The sequence below is a fragment of the Haliaeetus leucocephalus genome, unplaced genomic scaffold (genome assembly GCF_000737465.1).
Source record: "Haliaeetus leucocephalus isolate CR32 unplaced genomic scaffold, Haliaeetus_leucocephalus-4.0 Scaffold0, whole genome shotgun sequence".
Classification (NCBI taxonomy): domain Eukaryota; kingdom Metazoa; phylum Chordata; class Aves; order Accipitriformes; family Accipitridae; genus Haliaeetus; species Haliaeetus leucocephalus.
In genome coordinates this window covers 1,731,677-1,755,548 of record NW_010972436.1, presented here as the reverse complement: position 1 = coordinate 1,755,548, position 23,872 = coordinate 1,731,677, and the positions used below count along the sequence as shown (strand labels likewise).

Genomic DNA, 23,872 nt, shown 5'->3' with positions numbered 1-23,872 from the left:
CCCCCCCCCCCCCTTTAATCCCGGCATCCCCTGCTAGGGAGCATCGGCGGTGGGGAGGAGGGAGGCCGATGCTGCCAGCCCCCTGCCCGCAAATGGGGGCTGGCCGGGGGGCTGGGGGCACTGGCCGGGGCACTGCAGCGAAGGCCCATCTGCTGCCCATCCTCGGCTTGCGAGGAGGGCACGGGCTGGGGATGCGTGCCAAGCCTGCAGCAAGCGAGAAGGAGTAACAGGAGTGCGTGCGTGGGAGGGAAAACATACATACAAATAGATGTGTATGATCATCATCAAACATCCCCTCTCCCCCCCCGTTCTCCGTGTCAGATGGCTACGATCCCCCCCGTTGGGGGCTGGCCGCAAAGGGACGCGGGCACCCAAGTTCTCCCCGCTCGTGCGGGGCTGTCGGGTCGTTTGTGGGTTGGAAATAGCTGTTATGTCCTGCTGGAGCGGTACAGGCTGGCGTAGCTCTGTCCTTGCGAGAGTTTTGCTCCCTGGGTGAAGCGTGACAAGGGTGATGGGGAACACGGCGTCTGCTGCAGCTCTAGGCTTCCTCAGGCAGCTCAGCAAGGGAGGGAGCACGGAGCGGGATGGAGAGAGGCTCCTCTTGGTGCCTCAGCCCGTGGTTTTCCTGCGGGGATTTCCACAGGCTGTGTTTCTGCGAGCGGTGCCGGCTTCTCGGAGCCAAAGCTGGGGTCTCACACCGCTCCCTTCCACCCCAGGGCAGAGCTTGGGTCCGGAGAGAGCCTGCCCTGTCTCCAGCACGTGGCGTGGGTGCTGAGCACCTCCCCTCCCAGAGAATGGCCCTCCAGTTAACTCCAAATCCCTCCCCTTGAGTGGGAAGTTCAAGCCCATGAAAACACTCAGTGGCACCACTGCTAACAAATATGACTTGAGTCACCAGAAACACCCAGCCCTGCGCAAGCTGAATTTCAAATTCCCACCTACTCCTGCCCCTGTCTCCCCCACCCCAGCAGGATGTGAGTCAGCAGGAACTTTTCAGGCCCCCTCCCCAAAGGGTGGCTCTCCTGCTCTGTAGATCCCACCTGCTGAAGTGCTCTTTGAGTCCAGCTGGAGCCCGTGATTTGGGAAGTACTTGCAAGTCCCTGTTGCTGAAGCCTGGTTGTTGCCAGCTCCTCTGAGAAGAGCTGAAATCAGGTAGGACCTGCCATTGCCTGACCCTCAGACAGCAGAGAGCCATCTCGGAGGGCAGAGAAAACCAGTGGGCTCCCCACCCTCCAGCACACCTCCAGTTTCCAAAGCCCCCTTAAACACAGCTGTGGTACCTCTGCTGGATTTCAGCCTCAGTAGTAGTACCGGGAACACATCCTCCAAGCTGGGGTGGGAGAAGAGCAGTCCTTTGAGCTACTCCTGGGGAGCTTCCAGCCTCCCTGTAGCATTATAAAGCAAGCTTTGAATGAAAGCTATTGCGAACTGCAGAAGAGGAGTGAAGCTGCAACTCTGCCACTGCGTGTCATAAAAGTCCCTCGAAGATTTATAGCTCCTCTACACCCTCAGGTGATTTTGCAGTAGTGGTAAGAAATCCACTGCAAGGTTTAACATTCCCTCCCTGTGAGGACTCTTAGTTATACATGCAGAGGTTGTTTATTAATGCCCTGGATGTGGCAATTATATCCTTAGGAGAGGGGAGGGATTCTGGCTAGCTGCAGGTGGGTTTTCTTGCCCTGTTCCTAATGCGGTGGCCCAGCTGCTGCCTTTTGTGCTGGCACACCTTTGGTCCTAGGTACTGCTGAGGCTTATCTCCATCAGAGGTGCCCAGGATGTGGGGGACTGCTTCCAAACCGGGTTCAGGGGCTAAGCTGCTACCTGCCTCCTTCCCTCCCTGCAAATGCTGGTAAGACTGGAAGAAGAAAGAGTTGCCTGTGTGGCACACAGGGGTTGCCTTAGCGAGGAGGTCAAGAAAAGGAGGTGGAAAACTGTATTTGCACAGATGTTAGCTTCAGGGGATGCTCGCAACTGTAAACATTTGTCTAGAGTACCTCTGCCCGATGTGAGACGGGGATAGCTGGTCTGGAGGGTTGCTGGGGCTGCTCTGTGGTCGCAGAGCCTGCTTAACCTAGGCCAGGTGCAAGGCGGCTAGCACAGATACATGCAGTGTGTTTGCCTGAGGAGCATACCTGTGAAGTTTGTGTGCTCATACATTTCCCATCTGCCTTGTGTTTACCTTTCTCCTCCTTCTCCCACGCGCAACTGTTTAAGTACAGTGTGACTTTGTGGCCTGCCACATCAGTGTAACGTGCTTATTGCATGTCTTTAAGGGATGCTTGTTTGACAAATGTGGGTGGGGGTTTGCTGGGTGCATGTAGCAATGCACGCAGGTCCTGCCGGCTGCACTCACCATGGAACACATGCACTTTTGTAGAGTTTAAGACTGCAATAAATGTGGTGTGTATAGGCAGTCACGGGTACAGCAGTTGTTCAGGACAGTCCGCATAGATGTTATTGTGCACATTCAGTGCGTGAAGGACACCTTGGGACACGTAAGTTTCTCTCTCTGTCCCTCCCTTGCTTTGACCTGTCAGCAGGCAGAGATAAACTCTGTCTCATGGCAAGGGTTCATAGCTGAGTTTTCAGCTTGCTGTCTGAGCTTCCTCCTGTCTTGAGAATAGAATCTTTAAGGTGCACCTGCTATCACAACTTGACGTCTTCCCCCACTTCCTTCTTCTGTCTTTATGATCCAGTGCAGGGGGGAATTTGGTGATGGATAGATGGGGCAAGCTGGGCCAGCATTCATTCCTAAAGGCTGATTAGGTTTTAGGTGGGGTTAGTTGCTCTAAAATGAGCCCTTTGTACATTGTTGGAATCTGTGACCCAATCAGTGGGATGTAGCTGGAGGAGGTGGTGCTAACGAAGGCTGGTACAGCTGACAATAACTCTGGCAGAGAGGAAGGCGGAGGGGGTACTGGCTGGCACAAGGGGCATCTTCACATCTTTAGGTCGGTGTAAGGTGCCTCAAAGGGCTGGTTCATGTTATCAGCCCTGACTGTAGAAGTTAGAAGAGTGTGGCTAGTCGTCCCCACCTGCTTTTCCCTACTGTCACCCATCAGTTCTGCAACAAAAGGTCAGGCTGCATTGCATTTGTCCTGATGACAGGACGGCACCTTGTGGTATACAACGAAGCGTTGCAGTGGGATCTGAAATTTGGGGAGGGTAGGCACATGGGGCAGCGCGATGCAAGGAGACGTAAGGGTACGTCTGAGGAATGCCTGCTGTTTCCCGTCCTGGATGTTCTTGGAAAGGTGGTGACATATCTGCGGTGCACACGTGGACTGTGCTGTCAGGTCAGTGCTGCAGGCAGAGCTTGCGTGGAGGGGGCAAGCCTGGGATCATGGGCAGCTGCGGGTCACATTTGGGGTGCTTTGATGGAGTTAGGGAGCACGTTGCTGGGACTGGGCTGTGCGGGTCAGGGCTGTGCCACAGGAGCAATGCTGTGTGGGGTGCCAGGACCAGCTGCTTGTCCCAGGGGCCAGGGCAGAGTCGTAATCACTTTGCTGCTGAGTTCCCCCTTCTGCTGGAGGAGATGGGAAGAGATGCCGTGTGCTGGAGCAGCGGTGGAGGGTGCACAAGAGCACTCCATGCCTGCATCCCTGCGAAATGGACTCTGGCTGCAGCTTTCAGGAAGGCAGAAACACGATTTCTTCACCTTCCTTTTCTGACTTCTTTGTGCTCCCTGCAGCGCAAATCCTTTACTTCCCTCAAGCTCCTCCTGAAGCACAACAGGTACCTCCTGCTCTTCAAACCTCTGAACACCTGGAACAGGGCGGGTGTATTTTTGTGCTCAGAAACTTGCTTGGTAGGGCTAATGGGTGAAAGGGAGTGCAGCACTGCACTCTGAGCTTTTATCAGGCAGGCTGAGGGAAGAAGCAGCATGAAGGGAACTGGCTGCCTTACAAAAAGCGAGGGTTTGTTCTTGAGCTGTGATTTAGGAAGTGATTATTCCCTGCTTTAGGATAGCAAAAGTTACCTGAGCTGCTTGCTGTGGGGGCCTTGGCCTTTCATACTGAGAACCCCCCCGGTTAAATACAGAGCTTGATGAGCTCAGCTAATGTTCCCTGTTTCCCCAGCTAGGAGACTGCCTAGGCCTGTGTCAAAAAATCTTACATGGTTGTGTGGTATGACCAAACTGAGCTCTGCCATCAGTCTTTTTCAGCCTGTAATGCACAAGCTGCAAGCAGCATGAGAGGTGGATGTGGCTGTCCAGAAGGAGAGAGGCTGTGGGGGCAACTCCTCTTTCTGAGGCTCATCTGTGTCTTGCATTTTATGACAAAGTTTCTCTCCAAGGACCTTGAAGCAACCCATTAAGCTTCTTTTAATTAGGCAAGCCCCTCACCTGGAGTAGAAAAGTGTCTCTCCCATTTCCCACCCAGGGAAACAGACATGGAGCAAGGCTGCAATGTGCCCAGTGGCATATGCAGGGGCTCAGCCCGAGAGCAGCGGCTGAAGCACAACACTTCCCATACTTGCTTTGCTGCCGGCCGCCTTGGAAATCTCGGAGAATGGCCAGGTGTGGGTGCTGAGCCAGGGGTTATCGATAACTTTATAGTTGCTGCTTGGATGCTACTGCCCTTCTCGCCACAGATATCTCCTCCTCCTTGATCTGCTGCCTAATCTATAATCCCAGCTCCCTGCTGCCTTTCCCTTGGACTGCTGTTTTCCCCCTTGGTGTGTAAATCCTTACAGGGTGGGCCAGGGTTAGCAAGTAGAATCAAACTCTGCCATCTCTTTAAGGCTTTGGGGTAATTTTTATCTCAGGATATTGCTACATGTGTCTTGCATGATACTGAAGCTGCAGCAAGCAGATTTGAAGCATACCGAAAGACTAATGCAAATTAGACCTGCTGCATAACGGCTTCAGCAACTGTGAAACCTGTGATCTAAACGCAGGTATCTGCTACGCTGACTTTATCTGCGTTAGGATCCCCTGTTTTGGCATGCAGATACTGGAACTGAACAGAAAGTGAGAGAGACAGCATGGCAAAGAGACATGAAAGGGAGTCTCTCTCCTAGATGCTCAGCCCTCTAAGAAAGGAGAAGGTAAGCTAGAGTCCTGAGATTTTAAGCTGGTTCTGCTGAGGCTGAAGAGAGGGCTATGGTAGCGCTTTCAAGTCCTCCTTCCTCTGGCACGAATGCTTCTAGCTGGGCAGCAGGGAAAAGGAGGAGGACGGAGGCCTGTGCAGACTGAGCATGTTTGGCACAGACACATCTCGGAGGCTGTGGGAGCTGGGAAGGGTAGGGCTTTGGAAGAAGGGTTTGCTTGCGTAGGGGCTGAGAGTGGATGGTGCTCCTGTTTTTGCGGAGCTTGTAGTGCGAGGACCGGCTCTGAGGCAGAGCAAAGGACAGGGTAAATCAGGAGAACGGAGCCCTGGAGTGATCAGCGTGAGCTGCATGCTGTTGTTTAATGACCCCATTGCCGAGGGAAACCTTGGTGGCCCTGATACTCAGGCAACATCTCCCGAAGGCAAAGGAGTGGGGCAGAAAAGCAGACCGTGATTCTCTCTGCTTTCAGCTCAGCCTTTCCCATACGTTATTTGTGCTAGCAAAACTGTTTCTTCTTTACTGCCTCCAGAGTGTTTTCGGTTCCCTTTTCTTCTTTCCCACTGGCCCCAGCAGTTCTCTCCTCCACGCCTCGCTGTGCCAGTGCTGTCCAGCTGCAGCTCTCGCCAGCTGACCATGATCGATGGAGGCAAGATGTACCAAGCAGCCTCGCTTGAAGGGGACACGATTTGCTGCTTTTTTCTCCTGGGCCTGTGTGAGGTCTCTGGAGAAGAGGTGGGTTAAAGGAATTGCTGTTTCCCCAATAGCCCTGTGTCCCCAAATACCTCCTGTTGTGCTGTTGTTTGGTGCAGGCTTGGCTTAGCAAGTGGCCGTAGTGCTCTCAGATATGTGCTATTGGCGCAGAGCCTCTGTGGCCTCGAAATCCCTATTTAGCAGCAACTTTTAGAGCAAGGGTTGACCACACCTGCATTCAGCTTGGCCAGGGGGATGACGAGATTGCTTTTGCATAATTTAGCAGTCTCTTGAATTATTTATAGTGCAGTTGTGCTCTGGAACAGAGTCTTCTAGCTTCCGTGAGTGCTGGGGGGGAGGGAAGGGGAGTTTGTCAAGCATCCAGAGTCTATCGCTTAGTGATGAGGAAGTGCTGGGGGTTTCCTTTCTGCCCATGTTTGTTTGCCTATGCCTCTGTGCAGCTGAACTGCCCTGAAAATCCAGTTCTGGTTTTCACATCTCTCAGGTGTGTGGTGCTGTGGAGCATCTCTGTGGCTTCGGACTGTGCAAGAGGCTCCTGAGTTTGGAGCCTCGTGTTTGCAGTAAAGTGATGGTGTCAAGCTGGAGACAGTGAATCTGGTGCTTGGATTTGGTCCCTGACTCAATTACAGTGCTGGGCTGTGGATCTGGGGCAGGGAACATTGGGACTGCTCTCTAAAATATTCAGATGCTTGAGAGCTTTTTTTTTTTGAAGGCCCATCTTGTCCTGCCAAAGTGGTTTTTAGCTTTGGCATGACACGGTCCATTGGACTTTACAAGAGATCATCAGGACCTGAAGACTTGAAAGATCAGGTGCTTGAGCAGCAAACAGTGCAGCTGAAATTCCCATAATTTCTCAGTGATTAAACCCTGAAGAGCAACCATTTGAGGGCAGAGGGAGACTGGGGCAGTTTTTTACAGGCTGCTGCAGCAGAGGACCATCATGAAGATGAGCTGGGTGGGCTGAGCACCCACCCCAGCTACGTATGAGCTTAATGCCCTTTGGCCCTCTGCCTCGCTGTGGCAGGTTGCTGTACCATGCAGATGGGCTGTCCTGCTCCTGCCCTGCTTGTCCCGGCGACTTCAACGTGACCGTGGCTCCCCCCCTGCATTGCACATCCTTCTTGTTCAACGCCAGTTTTCATGGTGTGCTTACACATTAGTTTTGTCTTCCTCCTCTCCTTCCTTTCTGACCTGGCTGTGGCAGCTGACTTCTCAGAAACAGAGTTCAATGTAAATGTTTGTGTTGCTGAAGACCTGAAAGGGGAGAGAAAGGGTTGAGGGTGGACAGGCAAAGGAACTTGGCCTGTAATCAAGTGACTGTGGCAGTAAACTGCTCTGTCTACTGTACTGTTAAGCAGAAATGCTCAGCTTCCCTGTTTTTAATCTGTACAGTGTCAGTTTGTGGCTTTTGCATTTGGGGAAGAGTTGGCCAGACAATCACAGATGTCCCTTGGACAAGCTGTGCTGTCCCACCTGGCCCTGGCCTGGTTCTTGGGTTCTTCAGCCTGAAACAAAACCCCTTCTTTCATCGAATGGTTTACCTCTTGTCAGGGACGTCGGCAACTGGCTAAAAGCAAAATTCCTCCTTGCCCTTCTCAAGAAATAAGGCAATCTAAGGGAAGAATGTGAAGACAAATGGTCCCAAAACCTGTGTGATGTCCAGGATAGTATTTGATTTCACTCATGAAGACTGGCTCTCTTCCTCTTTCCCCATAGACCTGCTCCCAGTTCTTTCTGCTCAGTTTAGTCTGGAGATCAGGGTACTGCTTTGCTTAGTGAAAGGGAATGTTTGTACAGAAGTAAACATATTGTTGAGACCCAGGCCTGCTGCAATGCCTGTAAACAAGATCCAGCCGTCTGTGGGAGGCAGAAGAGAGATTTATGTGACCCTGAGTTAAGTGCATTAGGAGGCTTTTGATTTCATTCTGGGAAACTGCCCCTTTTCGTGGCACCATATGCCTGTTACCAGCATAGAGCCGTTACTGAAGATTTGATTTGTGCAGATTTAATCTGAGGGGCTGTGATGCTGCAATCAGAAGGATTACATAAGCAGGGGGTTGTCTCTGCAAGCCAGAGCCCGAGGTGTTCTGCAGAGCCCCTGAGCCCATGGCCTTTGTCCAGCCCAGAGGTGGGAGTCTGGGCTGATTCCCTTCTGCCTTGGGGCAAGGCATTGAAGAGCTCTCTGCCTATCAACGCTTTCCTTCCGAAAATAATAACAAAGTGAAGTGGCAGCGGGGGATCCAGGCGGCACTGTGTCGAGGTCTTGCCTAAGTCTTGAAAGAGGAAATGAAGAACAAAGGCAGAAGAGACAAATAAATAAGGGTCTGTTCTTGGTCCAAGAAAAATTCCCGTGGGTTCGTGTAACATTCTCGGGAAGACGTGACACTCCCAGGGCTGGAGTTAGTTTTTGAGAAATCAAAGGAAAGGGGAAGGAGGCGAGAGAATGAGGAGGGGGGGTTGAGGATGGGGAGGAGAGAAGGAGGGAGAGACACCCTAGAGAAACCTCTCAGCATGGAGTCAGGTTTCTCTGGCTGTTCCCGGTGAAGAGGGGTTAATGCTCTTTGCATGGGATTGGCTGGTCACCAGACATTCAGAGAAGAGGGGGATCCGGGGGCTGCCAAGAGGGACCCCTGTGGCCTGAAAGGAGGGGAGGAGGGGAAGGAAGAGGCTGGGAACACTCTTCCAAACAGTAATAGATCAGCTACTGTGGGAAAGTGAGCACACTGCCAAACCCCAAGTGGTTGGTGATGGGGGAGGAAAGAAGGCGGGGATGGAAGGCCAGCTCTTCTCTGAGGCCACTAGGATCTTGCTGCTGTTCCATGGCCTCCCTTTATTTATTGTCTTCCTGGGGTTTAACTACTCCCCTCCTCGATCTGTCTTGGAGAGCTTTTATCCCAGGGATGCACAAACAACTGCCACCTGCTTCAAAAATAGCTGGAGGCAACGTGGTTTCTGCCTGCCTGCGTGGGTCTGTGCACTCTACCCATCACCATGGCATCAAGTGCTTCTTGCCTCCTTCCTTCTTTAACTGCCTCGCTCCGGGCCCACGGGGCACCCACCTCGCCTTCCTCTGGGCTGTTCAACCTGCACCTTCCTGTTGCTTGGGCTGTTACATGGTCCCTAGGAATTCTCCTGCTTTCCTTTGCACAGGGTTTATGTGCGTGGTCTGCCGTGTGCTCTTCAACCGTGGACCCTCAGCTCTGAGGGTGATCTTGACTGCTCATCTTGGTGCTGTTCGTGGGATTTGTGACTTGTACTCCGTTTGCTTGGCATATGTGGACTGCCTGCCAGGATCTGCTTTGAAAACAGTTACCTGCTGCTGCTTCTTCCAGATCCCTTCTTGAGATATGCTCCTTTCCTGATGCTGCTGGGAGGAGTTAGTGAGCTCATGGTAGTTGAATGGGGGCCTCGTTGGAGATTTGGTTAGATGAACAGTGCTTAAAAGTCCTGTAGTGTTGAGCGTCTGAGGATGTATCTACATGATACCACAGTTTTGGTGAGAAGTGAACTTGTGAAATAATTCTGAAAGTTTCTGCTGGTCAGCTGCTTGTTTCCATGCCTAGGCACTTTTCTTGAAGTTTATTTTTAACCCAGTTAGATCTGCTGCTGATTTGGCTTTACAAAGCAGACTTTCATACAATTGACAACTTGAATTCATACAACTGACAACTGAGGGGTGGTGAGCTGTGAAGGTGGTGAGTGAGAGAAGAGAACCTATGAAATAACAGCCTGTGTTACTACATGCCTCACTTGAGGTCTCTGAAAACATGATTTTCTTTTTATCCTTAGACAAGATGGTTTTGTCCTGTCCCTCTCTGCAAGACACTGAGACTAGCTGGGAGTTCTTGCATACTTCTTTGATTACCCCATGGCCTGTCTGAGGACTTAAGTTGCTTTTTTATGTAGTTTTGTCCCTTTTTCCTTTCCTATTTCTCACCTCATGATGGAGCATTCCTCCCCTGTAAGATACCAAAGTCAAGAAGCAAAAGAACTAGCCAACTCCATTTTGCACTGCTGTAACCGCTGCACTCTTGAAGCAGTGAGCAGCAGCGATGCTGTATTTGGCTGGGAGAAAGGTCTTGCATCCTTGGGGGGTGTGTGTGTGTACTGCAGAGTGCAATGAGCAATGCCTCAACTCACCCTCTGATGTCCTGAGAGACCTGATCTTGGAGCCAAGTGGTGATGCAATCTACAGGGCCATCACAGCAGTCTTCGTGGAACCAGATGTTTTGAGGAGGCAGTAAGCAGGGATGAGGCAGAGTCCTTCCAGGATATCAGGCGTCAGCGAAAGAGAGAAGAGGATAGGAAAAATAAAAGAACACTTGGACTAGTGGTGCTAAGAAATTAAAACTGTGGCTTCTGAGAGTGTCTCAAGGATCGGAGTGTGCTGAGGCATCTCTGGAGCTGTGGAAATTCCCATGGTGAGACTGGCTTTAGCTGGAGAGAAAAGATGAGTTACAAGGGAGCCCAGTACAGCTGAAGGATACTGAGAAGAATATTTTATAGATTCCAGTGGAGTTGGAAATCCAGTTTGGAGTTTTCTTTAGCATGCAGTACCATACCCTTGTGATGTCCAAGTACTTCCTGGATAAAATTAAATTGGCGTCTCGCAGGCCGTTATTGGATTTCAGTAGAGTTTTCTAGTCTTGTCTGAGCAGATCTTCTTTTAAACCGGGGGCTGAAGAATTATATAATTATGCTGCTATTAGTATTATCATTACAGTAAGAACAATCTGTTCGAGTGGAGGGTTTCATAATGGACTCTGAAGGTGTTCAGATGCTGGTCTGTTCTGCTGACTTCTGGAAGATCAGTCTTGAGCCAAAATCTTGTCAACAAAGACCACTTTATCTCCACGTGCTGTGTGCTCTGTACGGGGGGTTAAGAACTGCTTTATCCCAGAGTGTACAGCTATCTCGCTGTGGCTGGAGATGTGGCATCTAAAATAACCAAGGCTTAGTCCACCAAAGAGCAGGACAAGACACTTGAGAGAACAGTTGAAACAGGGAAAGCCCATGGAAACTGTGGAGTCCAAAGGTAATGTGCTTCCAGGAGTTGAAGAGGTGAGCAGCCACAGTACTAAAAAAGCTAGAGGCTTTGTATTGCATCCATCTTAGTTTATGTATGCAGCAGATTGTAGCTACTGGCATGGAGCACTTGGGTTTCCTACAAGAGTGCATAGAAGACACCCGTTTTGTTTTTGACCACAGATGCTACTGGCCACTTGAGGTCTAGCAAGGCCTTGCACACAGTCTGGAGGCTTGTGGTTGACATGATGTACATTAGGTGTCTGCCTTCACTGGGAAAGGGAAGGCAATGCCTTTGTTTCTCAGCTGTGCTCTCACCCTTCCCTGGCCAACCTCACCTTAGTCTTGTGTAGATTCACCCGTTAGCTGTATTTTTATTTTTTTTTCTCCTCCAGCCAGTTTTTTTCCTGTTTTGATGACACCCATTAATGGTGTGTGGAGAGCAGCTCTGGAAGTCGAATGGATGCTATGGTGGCACTCTGTTGAGAGTGGTCACCTTATCTCTGCTCATCTCCCTGTTGAAAGGGAGGGAAGATGCTTAGGACAGAGCCTCGCTCTCCCTTAGCCTGACCTTACTTGAAGAGTAACTGTGCCGGATGGCTCGCTCCAGCTGGTTCTGCTGGCAGCAAGTCAGTGGCACCTTGTGGTCAATTGCCTCAAAGCTGCAAAGGAAACGCATAGCATGAGATATTGCTGTTTTGCATTAGCGCTGTGGGCAGCAGTTCTTGATGAAGGTTGCGGGAGAATGTTGTATTCCATCCTTGGAACTTGAACGGAAGCAGATATGGACCTGCTTGCATTCAAACCACCTTGTACTGTGACTCTGCCAGAACTTCCTTCCGACACCCTCCTAGCTTGCAGTCCCTGAAAACACCACTGCATCCTTCACATGAGAGAAATGCTGAGCCCTAGTTATCTTCTGGTACACCCTGCTTCTCTCCGTTTTCCCCGCCGTCCAGCTTTGTGGGATAATCTTCTCTTCCTATCCTTATGCAAAGTGCAGTCCTGCTGTCCCTGAGCTAGTCACACTTCAGTTGCAGACAAATAGTAGGTTTTGTAGTTTCTCCTTACTTCTGTGGGTGTTTGCAGGACAAAAGTAACTTGAGATTTTTAGAGTGTTTTGAGGTACTGTGACCCCAATCCATGTTGCGATTCCTGTGCCTTGTGGATGGCAGGTAGACCAAGTACTTCAGAAGCGTGGAGCCTGTTCATTTGTCTCTAGCTGGAGCAGAGGGAGAGAGTTTGGCCCTCAGTGTGGAGTGGGGGATGGAAGTCATGCTGGATTTTAATCTGCTGCGTGAAAGCGATTCTAATTTGAATTGTTGCTTTGTGTTGAAGTGTCTGAGTGATGGGCAAATATGTTACTGCATGGGTGTTATGGGATAACTTTAGGCAGAGGAGATGAGCATCTCTGTATCAGGGGAAAACCAGAAGCTTCTACTCTGTGGACTTGTCCTCCACAGCAGCTTTTCTCCTGTAACCACAGGAGAGGTCTAGGGAGTCTCGAGTCCTGTGTCCTAATGAGATGGAACGTGGGGTATCGTGCATCCAGAGGCCTGTTGCATGGCCTCTTGCCAGTGTCCTCCAAAAGAGAACATTAGGACTGGTGAACTGCCAGCTCTTAGTGCATATCTTTCTCTCTGGCTCCTTGAAAAATCAGGATATGATTTCAGGATGGTATAAATCAGCTGGTCACTTGGTATAATGGCAAAGTAAACCGGTAACAGGTGCCTGGGGATAACTCATATGCATACCACTTCTAGCTTTCCTCCTTCTCTGAAAGCCCTTTCCCTGCATGGTAGAGACATAACTTCAAGCAAGGAAATATCAAAGGGATCCCTTACAAAAAGAAGATTTCAGCTTGTCTTGCCAAGACTGAATGTTGCTGAAGTGGTTTATAACTGCATGCTCCCTAAAGAGCTTTGTCTTAATGGAGCTGACTGTCCATACTCCTTCTGGCTTTTTCTTCTACTTGAACATTAAAGCTTTTCTTGCTGTTGTTTTTAACCTGACAGCAACTTGATCACTCTCCCTGAGATCAAGTTGACTTTTTTTTTTCCCCCTCCTCACTCAAAATTTTCAGAAAGGAAATATCTCTTCTTGCTGTTTTCTGTGTTCCTGGTAACTGATGGCTGCTTTGTGACAGAGCAGCTAGGCTCTTTTATGACAAGCTGAGACGTCTCCCTGACTGGTACCTCCTTTCTCATTTCCACGACACGTAAATGTTCTGGTTGGGGAAGGTGGGTAATAACATCTTCCTCCCCTGCTGGCCTTTGTCTCCAATTAGCTATCACTCAGACATGTCTTTCACTGCAGTGCTGATCAAAGGATATGAGAAGGGATAAGTGACTGATGGTTTTTAGCATCTCAGCCCACCCAAGGGTGCGCGAGTGCTCTCCACTCCCTGGCAGAGGAATCCCTGGCATGTGAGAATGGAGGTGGTTCCCAGGGAAGAGATTTTGAAGAGGACACAGCTTGCTGCTTTGCTTCCCTCCTTTTAGGAGGGGATAGGAAATGGGTTCATGTTCCCACTCCCTAACAAAGGCAACTGAGCAGTGAAAATTGCCTCCTGGGACATGTCGGCAGCGAAACAGCAGAGGGTACTGCCGGGCCAGCTTGCTTTGGCAGAGCTGCAGGGGAAGGCTGTGCGCACCAGCCCGGCTCTCCCAGGCGCAGACTGTGATAACGGGGAGGCAAGGCGGCCGTGCATGGGCTGAGTTTTGCCAGTGGGTGAAGAGCTGCAGAGCTGTGTGCTGAGCCTGACAGATATTGATGTATGCAAATATCAAAGGAGGAAAATATGCTTTACTTCCTAAAACTGTGTGTCCTGCTATGTTGACGCAGCACGCCACATCCCAGAAAGTGAAGCAGTTTGTTGAATGTCAAGAGTTACGACCTTTTGTCTGGGAATTTACCGTGGCATGTGGAGCATCACAGCCAGCTGGGAAGAAGATGGAGATGTGCTTTGTGGGACTCCTTCAGCACCTGCCCTCTGTCCTGGGCTGGCCCAGAGGAAGCTGGTTGCCCCGCATTTGTGTGTCCTGTAGGAACTGGAGTGAAACCAGCATTACCTGGCAGCCATTGGGATGGCCTTATTGGAGCAAGCCAGCTGTTCATCTTGCCTAGGTTTCAGCAGCTGAGAGAGCAACCTCATGTCTGGAGGTAATCCCTTGGAGAAAGCACAGTACACCTGATTAGAGAAAGCTGTACTAATTTACTAGTGAGGGACACTTTTTCTCCTGACAGCCAGTCGCTGCTAATTTGGTGTTTTCGGCTTTCTTGTGCCCTTCTCTTCCCCACGCTTCAAGACAGAGCTAAAAGCGGTGACACGCAAGAAAAGGCACTGGATACTGCTCTACCTTGCAAGTGATCTTGCCGCTCCAGCAAGACATTAACGGAGCCTTAAGAAAAATAATGAATACCCTGGACGCAATGAGATGCTCTTGGGGGTTTCTGCAGCCCCTCGTTTTGCCCCCATGAAGAAGGCTTGATGGCAAGCCCCAAGATGGTCCTTTACAGCTTTGAACAGGAGAACATCCAGCCCCTTCATGGCTGGACCACCACAAAGATGGCCTCCCACCAGCTGGGCCATGACCAGGCGTGTGAGTTCGGGCTGTGGAGCTCTGGCAGGTGGGTGCAGGAGGTCGGGGCCTGCCCTGGTGTGGCCCCCCTGAGGAGAGCTGCCATTTTCTCCTTCCCAGCCCACCTGACAAGATGGCCTCCTGGGTGTGCGCAAAGCCAGGACCCTGCCCCTCCGCTGACCTGTGTCGTGTCAAAGTATATCAAAAAGTGTAATAAACATTAACAAATAGGATCAAGCTATCTCTCTTCTTGTGGTTGGTTTTTTTTTTTTCCCCCTCCCATGGCAATGCTGTAACTTTTCTGCCAGCTTCAGTCTCGCAGTTCCCCTCTTCAGAGCCCGGCGTGGGACTCCTCACGCTGCTACCCAAGCGTGGGGGATGACATCAGTGGACAGTGTTTCTCAGTAAAAAGGTGACCACAAAATGTCCAGAAATGCTTTTCGCTGAGCTGTAAGGTATAACCGCGGACAACCCTTCTCCCGAAGTCGGTATCGGAGCCAGCTGTAGAGAGGCAGATACATTTTCATTTGGGCAGTTGCCATCTGTCTAAATGCTTTATGGGTATTTCACTTTAGTATTAAATTCTCTCCAAGTTAATCAGTAAACGTGCTTTGCTGTATTTCTACTTAATACCCTCTGAAGCGGTGGGAGTGGTCTGGGTGCTTCTTCCCTCTGCCTCCTTACTGGGATATGTGTCAGCTGTGAGGAGCCCCAGGGGAGGGGGACAGCCCCTCTTGGGGGGCCGGTGGCATGGAGGGGCTCCCCCCTGTGCCCCCCAGGAAGGGGGGGACTGCCTCCTGTGAAGACATCGCTGGCACCGTTGTGCACCGGGCGGAGGGTTTATCAGCGATGGCCTGGGGCTTGCGGTGCCTCTGGAGAGCTTTCCCCCAGGAAGGAGGACAGCACCGGGGCGGAGAGCCGCTGTGGGGAACATGTTGTGGATGGGGCACAGCGGCGTGCGTGGGGCTCGGAGGGGGTCTTTGCCTCTTTGCTGGCTGTTGCACAGAGGGTTTCGTGCTCCAGGGAGGAGAGGACAGCCTCTGCATGGTAAAGGGCTTTTGGATGACCTTGTTCCCCTGCCCACCTTCGCCCTAACCTTCTCTTCCCTAAACAACAGAAGGTGAGCGCTTTTTCTCCTTTTCCTTGGTGAAGCATTGGGTGAGCTTAGTTTTCTTCTTTCTTTCTTTTTTTTTTTTTCTTTGTCCTTTTTCTGGATTGTAGTCTTCGATCACTTCTCTGCCTGACAGCAGCTCTGTGCTCCCTGCTTGGGCTGGAGGAGGGGAGATGGTGTAGGGAGAGGATGAAGGCAATATTTCGTGTCATTTGGAGGGAAGGGCTCTGCCCTGCTGATTTCTTGCTGGCCTGACGTGGATCCATCGCGATGGCACAGTATTACCAGTGGAGACAGCTAGGTGTTTATTTTAGCCATCTTATCCAGATCGAAAAAAACCTCAGCGTCTGGTCCACAGAAAATGAAAAGCAAAGGGTGGTATTTGGAGATACAGTGGACTTGAGAAGGATGAGAGAAGAGTAAAAGTGACAGAATCTTAATTTTATCTTTTTTTTCCAGTTCCTCATGTGAACTTGGGTAGCATTTCCGAGGAACAAGGGTGGGGGTTAGGGCATGTGTTGAGCAAACGTTAAACTGATATGGGGAGCGTAGGTGTTTTCTGGCTCTGGCAGCCTGGCTAACAAACTTGGTCCTTTAAAACTGCCTCTCTTACACCAGTCACATTTCAACCGTATACCCCCTACTCCATCTCATCCCTCCTGCTCTCTCTTCATCTTCCCCCAACCCTCTGGTGATGCAGGGTCTGAGAAAGCCTACGTTCATTTTGTTTCCATCAGTGAATAGGGACAAATCTGCCAAGCACTCTTGAGTTTCTGCTACTCTGGATTTCCCATCTTTTTACCCTGTTCACCAGTACCTTTCTTGTCTTTGTGAGTTTATAAGACTTGAAGGTGGCAGGGGGTGGGGGGAGTAGTTCCTAGATTCAAGTCTCAAAAGATGCATGCGGAATTTGGACCAGTTTTCTGCCATCCCCAACCTGTCTTTCTACTAGCAGTAAACTTTTTGCACCTCAGTAACTATTGAATGTGACTTTCCTTTTCATGGCTTTTCCACAGGATGAAGATGAGACGCCATAAGCTCTTTCTGACTCTCTGCATGGCTGGTCTCTGCCTCATCTCCTTCTTGCACTTCCTCAAGGCCCTTTCCTATGTCACCTTCCCCCGGGAGCTGGCTTCGCTTAGTCCCAACCTCGTCTCCAGCTTCTTCTGGAACAATGCCCCCGTCACACCTCAGGTCAGCCCTGAGCCAGGGGGTGCAGAGTTCCTCCGCACACCCCTGTACTCCCACTCCCCCTTGCTCCAGCCCCTGCCTCCCAGCAGAGCCAGCGAAGAGCTGCACAAAGTCGAGTTTGTGCTGCCGGAAGACACAACAGAATATTTTGTCCGTACCAAAGCCGGCGGCGTTTGCTTTAAACCAGGCACCAAGGTGTTGGAGAAGCCACCTGTGGGAGGGCGGCCAGAGGAACGAGCAGATGGCGCAGCCTCGGGGCGGTCGGCTCGCAAGCCGCTGAGTGCCGGTGGGACAAAGCGGCGCAAGTGGGTGGAGTGCGTGTGCTTGCCGGGCTGGCACGGCCCCAGCTGCGGGGTCCCCACTGTGGTCCAGTACTCCAACCTGCCCACCAAGGACCGCCTCGTGCCACGGGAGATCCCTCGGCGAGTCATCAACGCTATCAACGTCAACCATGAGTTTGACCTGCTGGACGTCCGCTTCCACGAGCTGGGAGACGTGGTGGACGCCTTCGTGGTGTGCGAGTCGAACTTCACGGCCTATGGAGAGCCACGGCCCCTCAAGTTCCGCGAGATGCTCCTCAACGGCTCCTTCGACTACATCCGCCACAAGGTGCTCTATGTCTTCCTGGACCACTTCCCCCCCGGTGGCCGCCAGGATGGCTGGATTGCTGATGATTACCTGCGCACCTTTCTCACCCGGGATGGCATCTCTCGCCTCCGCAACCTGCGCCCAGACGACGTCTTCATCATCGACGATGCCGATGAGATCCCGGCCCGCGATGGCGTGCTCTTCCTCAAGCTCTATGACGGCTGGACGGAGCCCTTCGCCTTTCACATGCGCAAGTCGCTCTACGGATTCTTCTGGAAGCAACCAGGCACCTTGGAGGTGGTCTCGGGCTGCACCATGGGGATGCTCCAGGCCGTCTATGCTACTGACGGGATCCGTCTGCGGCGCCGCGAGTACTACACCATGCCTGGCTTTCGGCAGTATGAGAACAGCACGGGACACATCCTGGTGCAGTGGTCGCTGGGCAGCCCCCTCCACTTTGCTGGCTGGCACTGCTCCTGGTGTTTCACCCCAGAGGGGATCTACTTCAAACTGGTGTCGGCCCAGAACGGGGATTTTCCCCGCTGGGGTGACTACGAGGATAAACGAGACCTCAATTATATCCGGGAGCTGATCCGGACTGGTGGCTGGTTCGATGGTACTACACAGGAGTATCCCCCCGCTGACCCCAAGGAGCAGATGTACGCTCCCAAGTACCTGCTCAAGAACTACCAGCGGTTCCGCTACTTGTTGGAGAACCCCTACCGAAAAGTGGAGAGCGCTGGGTGAGGCCACTGGGGCTCGCGTTGGGAATTCAGAACTTCACAACAAAGGGAAAGAGTCGGGTGGTTTTGTCTGTTCCTTTCTTTTTTTTTTGCTTTCTTTGGTTCCAGGTGGGGTGTGCCATTTCTCCAAGGTCTCTGCCCTCTCTCCCTTCCTTCTCTTCTTCCCTTCATCCCAGGGTGACCCTGGGGACATGAATTCCTCAGTCATGTGTGTGAAGGGCAGGAGGAGGAGAGATGTTGGGACCGGCTCTGGCAGTAGCATAAAGACTTTCCCCGCATCTCCCTGACCTCTCCTGCTGGCTGGAGAGAATCCCTGCAGCCAGCTGGCAGATTTTCCTCCAGGGGGAAGCTGGGAAGGTCCCGTGGGGAGAGAGGGCAGCTGTTCCTGTCCACCCTCGTCCTTTGTGGATTGGAGCAAGCACAGATGCGAGCCTGGGCTATTCAGTGAGCGTGTGAGTCAGCAGGCACGAACCGATGCGAGTGGTCACGTGTGCAGATGTGTGTCACAGGCATTTTTTGGATGAGTGAATGTGCAAAAGCATCTCAGTATGCGTTTATTTTTTTGTATACCTCTATATTCAAAGAGTATTTTGGGGAAGGGAAATCCTTTGCTTCCAAAGTGTTCTCCCCAAGATGCAGCCTCCTCCTGCAGGCTTAATGCATCGGTCCTGGGCTGTGTCTTGGCCTGATGCTCTACCAGTCCTGGAGCAGGCAGAGGAGAAAGCTGATTTTTTATTTTATTTTTTTTAACTCTTTTTTCACCCCTGCCCCCACAACACTGCACTGGCTTGGCCCACAGAAACTGAAGCATCTTCCCTGCAGTATGTGCTTCTGTTGGGGCTGGGATAAGCTGCAGGGGACTTAATCAGATGGTGGGAGTGTATGTTTACAAGTGCATGGTTTCCTATGTGCATGAGTGCTAACATGCATGGTTTTGGTATGCACGTGGGCGTTCGTTACCAGTATTGGGGGGGAAGGGGACATAGTTGGGTTTGGGTGTGTGTGCTTTCAGGAAATGGTGGGATCCAGAAGCTGTGATCTCTGTCTCAGCATGGATGACTTTTCAGGGAATTCATAGGAGAGGGCCAAGGAGAGCGTTGGGTCTGCATAGCAGTGCTACACACGTGGGACTGTTGTGTGCCTTTCTGGCTGCCTCTGCAACCCTGTGGGCTGTGCCGGCTATTCCTTCTTGCCGTGGGGTAAGAGGGAGAGGAGAAGGGCAAAGCTCTGAGTCAGTAATGGGTTCTGTGGGGAAACACAAAGCTTGTCAAGGCACAGGATCCATCTGTCTGCTCTTTGGGCATGAGGGAGCTCGTGGAGAAACAGGTCATGGGCAGACTCCCCCTGGGGCCAAGAGACTGTTTTGGGACCATTATGCAATCCGGAGAGCGTGTGCAGCCCACACATGCAGCCTGGGCCATTCAGACAAGACCGTGCAGAGGAGAGGGGATCTAGGAGGACACTAGTTGCAGCTGGTTGGGCCAGTGTCTGCTCAGAGTTTGCCAGTGATGCGTAGTCAGGATCTGGCCTGTCATTGGATTGGATTGATTCAGCTCATTGAGGAGGCAGATCCATGTCTCCACCCGTACCACCCTTCCTTAGCAGATGGCTTGACCGGGTGCCTGGTGCCTGGAACCTGGGCTGTAGCGGGCAGAGGGTGAAAAACATGATGAACTTGCTCTGTTAGCCTTGCAGTGGAAAGGCTGCCTCATGTTCCAGGCAGAGAAGTGAGGATCATGTGGAGGAGGAGGAGAATGTTGGCATAAGGAAGAGTGACCCTGACATCAGGCCAGCTGTGCTGAAGCAGGAGGGTTTCCATTGCTGTTAACTCGCTCCATCAGGGCTCCATATTCCTGTGTTGTCCAGCCCATTCCCACCCTTGTACCTTATTCCTATGTCTGTATCTCTCTCATTTCCCCTCCTATTTCCCTCTCTAGAGAAGTGAAAAACATCAACAAAAATAACTTGATTGCCTAATAAGACTGAGACTGGAACAGAATGAAGATGAACATCTTTTTCTGATCAAACTGAGATGGAGTTCATCTTAGCTCCTTCCACATCTCATGTGCCATAATGCCTGCTTAGAAGAACTGAAAGACCCTCTTATTTTGGTTGGTTTTGTTTGTTTTTTAAATCACTGTTCTCACTGCTGCTGTCTTCCCCACACGTAGAAAAGCCCCCTTGGGAACTGAGTGGAGGGAGAAGCTTTGCTAGGCAGACTTGATGCAGCAGGAGGGAGTCTTGTGTAGAGAGATTACAGAGAAATGGGGACCCAGCTGAGAAAGGAGGACCCTGTGCTGAGGAAGATGAGAGCAGTAGCACTGAGGCTGCAGCACAAGGGGAACATGCTTTCCCCAGGGGCAGCCAGAGGAGAGCAGGTGTGTTAGCTCGTGGGATTCAGTAGCAGAAAAGCATGGAAGGAAGAAATGATTTCTCATTTTCACTCTTGGAAGGGAGCCTGAGATCTACTCTCAGTCCTTTGGCTTTGCGTTATCTCAGTGACAACACCACAAGCCCAGTGCCAGGTCTTGCTGAAGACAGGAGAGAAAGACAAGTCAGTCTTTGCATGGGTGCTTTGGCAGCACCGGAGCCCCGTGAAGAAGGGGCTAAAGTGCACGTGTGCTGGGGCTGCACCTCATCTTCTACAGTGGGAGCAGCCTCTCCTCTGATACCAGCCCTTCCCGTGCATGGGCGTCCTTGGGGATTTTTAGTGCACTGCAAGTCACGTTTTCATCGCTGAGATATGGCCCTTGTCTCTTGGGAGTTTCAGATGATCCCACAGCTGCAGTATCTGGATCTCCTGTTCCTGAAGTACAGCCTGTTGCCTTCTCTCCCCTCTTCTCCGTTATTTGCTCCATCGTTCTCCACCTCTCCCTCTGAATTGCCTTTCCCTTCTGCCCCCTTAGGCAGGAGGAGAAGGTCCTGCTGGAATAGCAGCGCTGGGGCTTTTCTGCAGGACTCTGGCCCTGTCCTCCTGGACTTACTCATTTCCTTATTCTTCGGAAATTAAATTTAAAACAGACTTCTGTTGTGGTGGGAGGAAGGGGCTTTACAGATGAAATGCATTCTTTTTTGTTTCTCAAGAATCATTTAAACATTTTTTGATTTAAGGCCAAACCAGTCACTGTTTGAATCTAATTTGTCTGGCTAACCCTGTGTTTATTATCCTTAGGGAGCTAGAGTTCTTGTCATTAAAAATCTTCCTTCTTGTCCCTGGAGGAGATAGGGACTAGCAAGCTGACTTTTGCACAGTGATTTCCCAAGGAGGTGGCTTGCCCTCTGTCCAGCCTTGCCTGTACTGCTGTGCCAGGACCTCCACAGCCAGCGCAGAGCGGGGACAGCCAAACCTCCCAGCCAACCTCCGCTAAGAGGGAACCCAAAAGCATCTGGGTGCGGGGGGTGGTGAGAGAGGCAAAGGAGGAGGCAAGTGTGTATGAGATTCTCATTTCCCAATGCTGAACTCTTGAAGTGAGCTTTGAGGCTCTTTGATCTTGTCTGAACCAGAGGTTTGGGGAGGACTAAAAAAACCTGTCCTGCCCCTGGGTTGGAACTGGGATCAGACCACCAGAGCCTGATGTCTGTTGGTTGTTGCAGCTGTGAGCAGCGAAGCCGTGTGCTTGCTGCCTCTCTGGGAGCGAAGCTGTCTGGTGGAGGGAGGGAAAGCATTGCCAGCCTTTCTCTGCAGCCTTCTTCAGCTCTGTGCTTTTTCTTCCCCAAAACTTTCCACCTTCAAATTAACAGGTGCAAAGGAGGGCCAGGTAGTAGGTGAAGCAGTGTGTGGCATCCCCAAGCCTTGCTCTTCTCTTTCTGTATGCCTGTGTCTGTTCTTGCCTTTCTTTGTGCTTCCCACCTAAAAAAGGGATTGTGTGCCCATGCATGGCTTTGGACTGGGGAACTCATCTTCCTCCTCCACCCCAAGTGAAGGGAAGGATGTGGGCTTTGGTGGACCTGCAGCAAGTGAGCTTGCTAAAGCAGAGGGAACAGGGCAGGTCGGCCGTCTTTGCCCCTCCGGAGGACTGGGGGTAATGCTGTACTCAAGTGAGGGACAGAAGAGATGGGGTGCCTGTGTGGTTGGTAAGAAGGACAACACGCTCAAGTCCACTCTCGCTGTTGCTTTCTCTGATCCCTGTGTCCTGCTGAGGTGTTTGCTGTCGTGGAGCTGAGGCCAGCCTGTTCTTCGTGTCTCTGTGGCAGGTAAACGAGGGGACCTTGTGGCCTCCAGAAAGCGTACAAATTGGGAAGGAGGGACAGTGTCAGAGCAGAACGGGTATTTGTTCCCCTCTGCCCCCTTGGTATATCCCTGTGGGATGGTAGTGGCTTTTCCTTTCCCAAACCATCCCCCAGGCTCTGTCCCTGTCTCCAAGCTCTTGCCAGGAATGTCTGTGGCTGCTATGCCTCTGCACTGTGAAGACACACGTCCGGGGTCACTCCTGGTCCAATTAGTGAAAACTGGTGGTAAAGAGGGAAGGGATGGCTCATCCTGGCTTCACTGCCCTCAAACCTTGGCAAGAAAGGAGGGAAGTGAGTGGGAGAATGGATCCTGAATCCCTTCATTGTTGTGTTCTCCCTACCCCCCAAAAAAACCTCCCTTCTGTTTTCTGAGACATTGGACAAACTCGCTCTTACTATGGAAAGAGAGGAGGAGCTGGAGGTAAGGGGGGTGGCGGGAGGGGCTTGGATCCAGCATGAAGAAAGGAGAGCTGTTTCTAATGCAATACACTGACATTTAAAGCTTTGAGGACTACAGATAATGGCTTAAGAAGGGATCTGAAATACTCTGAGACTAAGAATTCAAACCACTGTTTTTTTCCTTCCTGTGCGGATGATGATGCAGTATCATCCTGGAGGTGATCCAGCAGCACTTATGAGCCTGGGGTCCACCTGGACCTACTGGTGGTGTTGCCCCTGGGGTAGCCCCAGAACACCCTGCTTCGGCAAAAGAATGCGTAGACTTGCCTAAAATAAAAAGAAAAAATAAAGAGTGTCTGCAAAGCTCCTTTCCACTCTGTAATTTATAAACAGCAAGTAATAATGAACTTTTGTAAGGTTAAATCAAATGTACATTCTGAAATCATTTTCTCTGTAAATGGTTGGATTTCATTTCACCCTTAAAGGGATGCTTAAAAGGAGGAGATAATAATAAAAATAAAAAAATTTACAAAGTATGAAAGGAAACCAAGGTGTGTGTGTGTCAGCTTTTATTTCGGATCACCTGGCAGAGGGGCTGCTGGAAAATTGAGTGAGGGAAGTTGCTTCCCACCTTGGCAGGACCGTGTTCCTGAGAAGGGAGATTGGGGGGAAGCCTGACTGGTTTGGGGAATGATTCCTGATTTTGTGGGCCCAGATCAGACCTAATCTGCACATTAGGTGAGTATGAGCATGTAAAGGCACAAGTGGGGAATGATGGCTGCCAGTGGCTCTCAGAGGACCTGATGGATGTGGGAACCAGCATCACTGCTCATGAAGTTGTCCCTTGTCACCATCTTCCCTCCCTTGGATGAATCCACTTTTTCAAGTAAAGCCGTGGAAACCCTGGAGCCCCAAATTAAACCTCCCCACTACAGAAATGTCTCTCTGGTGGCTCACTTTCGGCACGGTGCATGAGAGAACGTGACCTCCTTGTTTTAGCTTATTTTTAAACCTGTCTAATGTAATTTTGGCTGTTCCCATTACTCAGTATCAAAGCCCGGTCCTGCTCTGAATCCTCCTAAGCATCTGGTTTCAGCAATGCCTTTGGCAAGGGCCTTTCACAAGCTCTTGTGCCATCTACAGCTATTTTACTTTTTACCTTTTTAAGTGTCCTGGGCTTCAGGTTCATTCCTGGTCCCGCTTAGAGATAGTGACTGTAAACATCACAAGTTAGTTTCCTT

General features: G+C 51.1%; 1 protein-coding gene across 4 annotated transcripts in view; it reads left to right on the top strand.

Moving 5' to 3' along the window:
• The window catches only part of MGAT3 (mannosyl (beta-1,4-)-glycoprotein beta-1,4-N-acetylglucosaminyltransferase), a 30,038-nt gene extending 6,861 nt beyond the window's left edge, over positions 1-23,177 (top strand). For 3 of the 4 annotated variants that reach the window (XM_010565579.1, XM_010565490.1, XM_010565400.1), the window contains 2 exons: positions 16,497-18,002; positions 19,940-23,177. In XM_010565579.1, coding sequence (XP_010563881.1) covers positions 16,498-18,002; positions 19,940-19,979 — 1,545 coding nt within the window. In that variant the 5' untranslated portion in view covers position 16,497 and the 3' untranslated portion in view covers positions 19,980-23,177. Of the gene's footprint in view, positions 1-4,153; positions 5,245-16,496; positions 18,003-19,939 lie in introns of those variants that run through there. The other variant, XM_010565658.1, reaches the window with a different exon arrangement.
• The last annotated feature ends 695 nt before the right edge of the window (positions 23,178-23,872 follow it).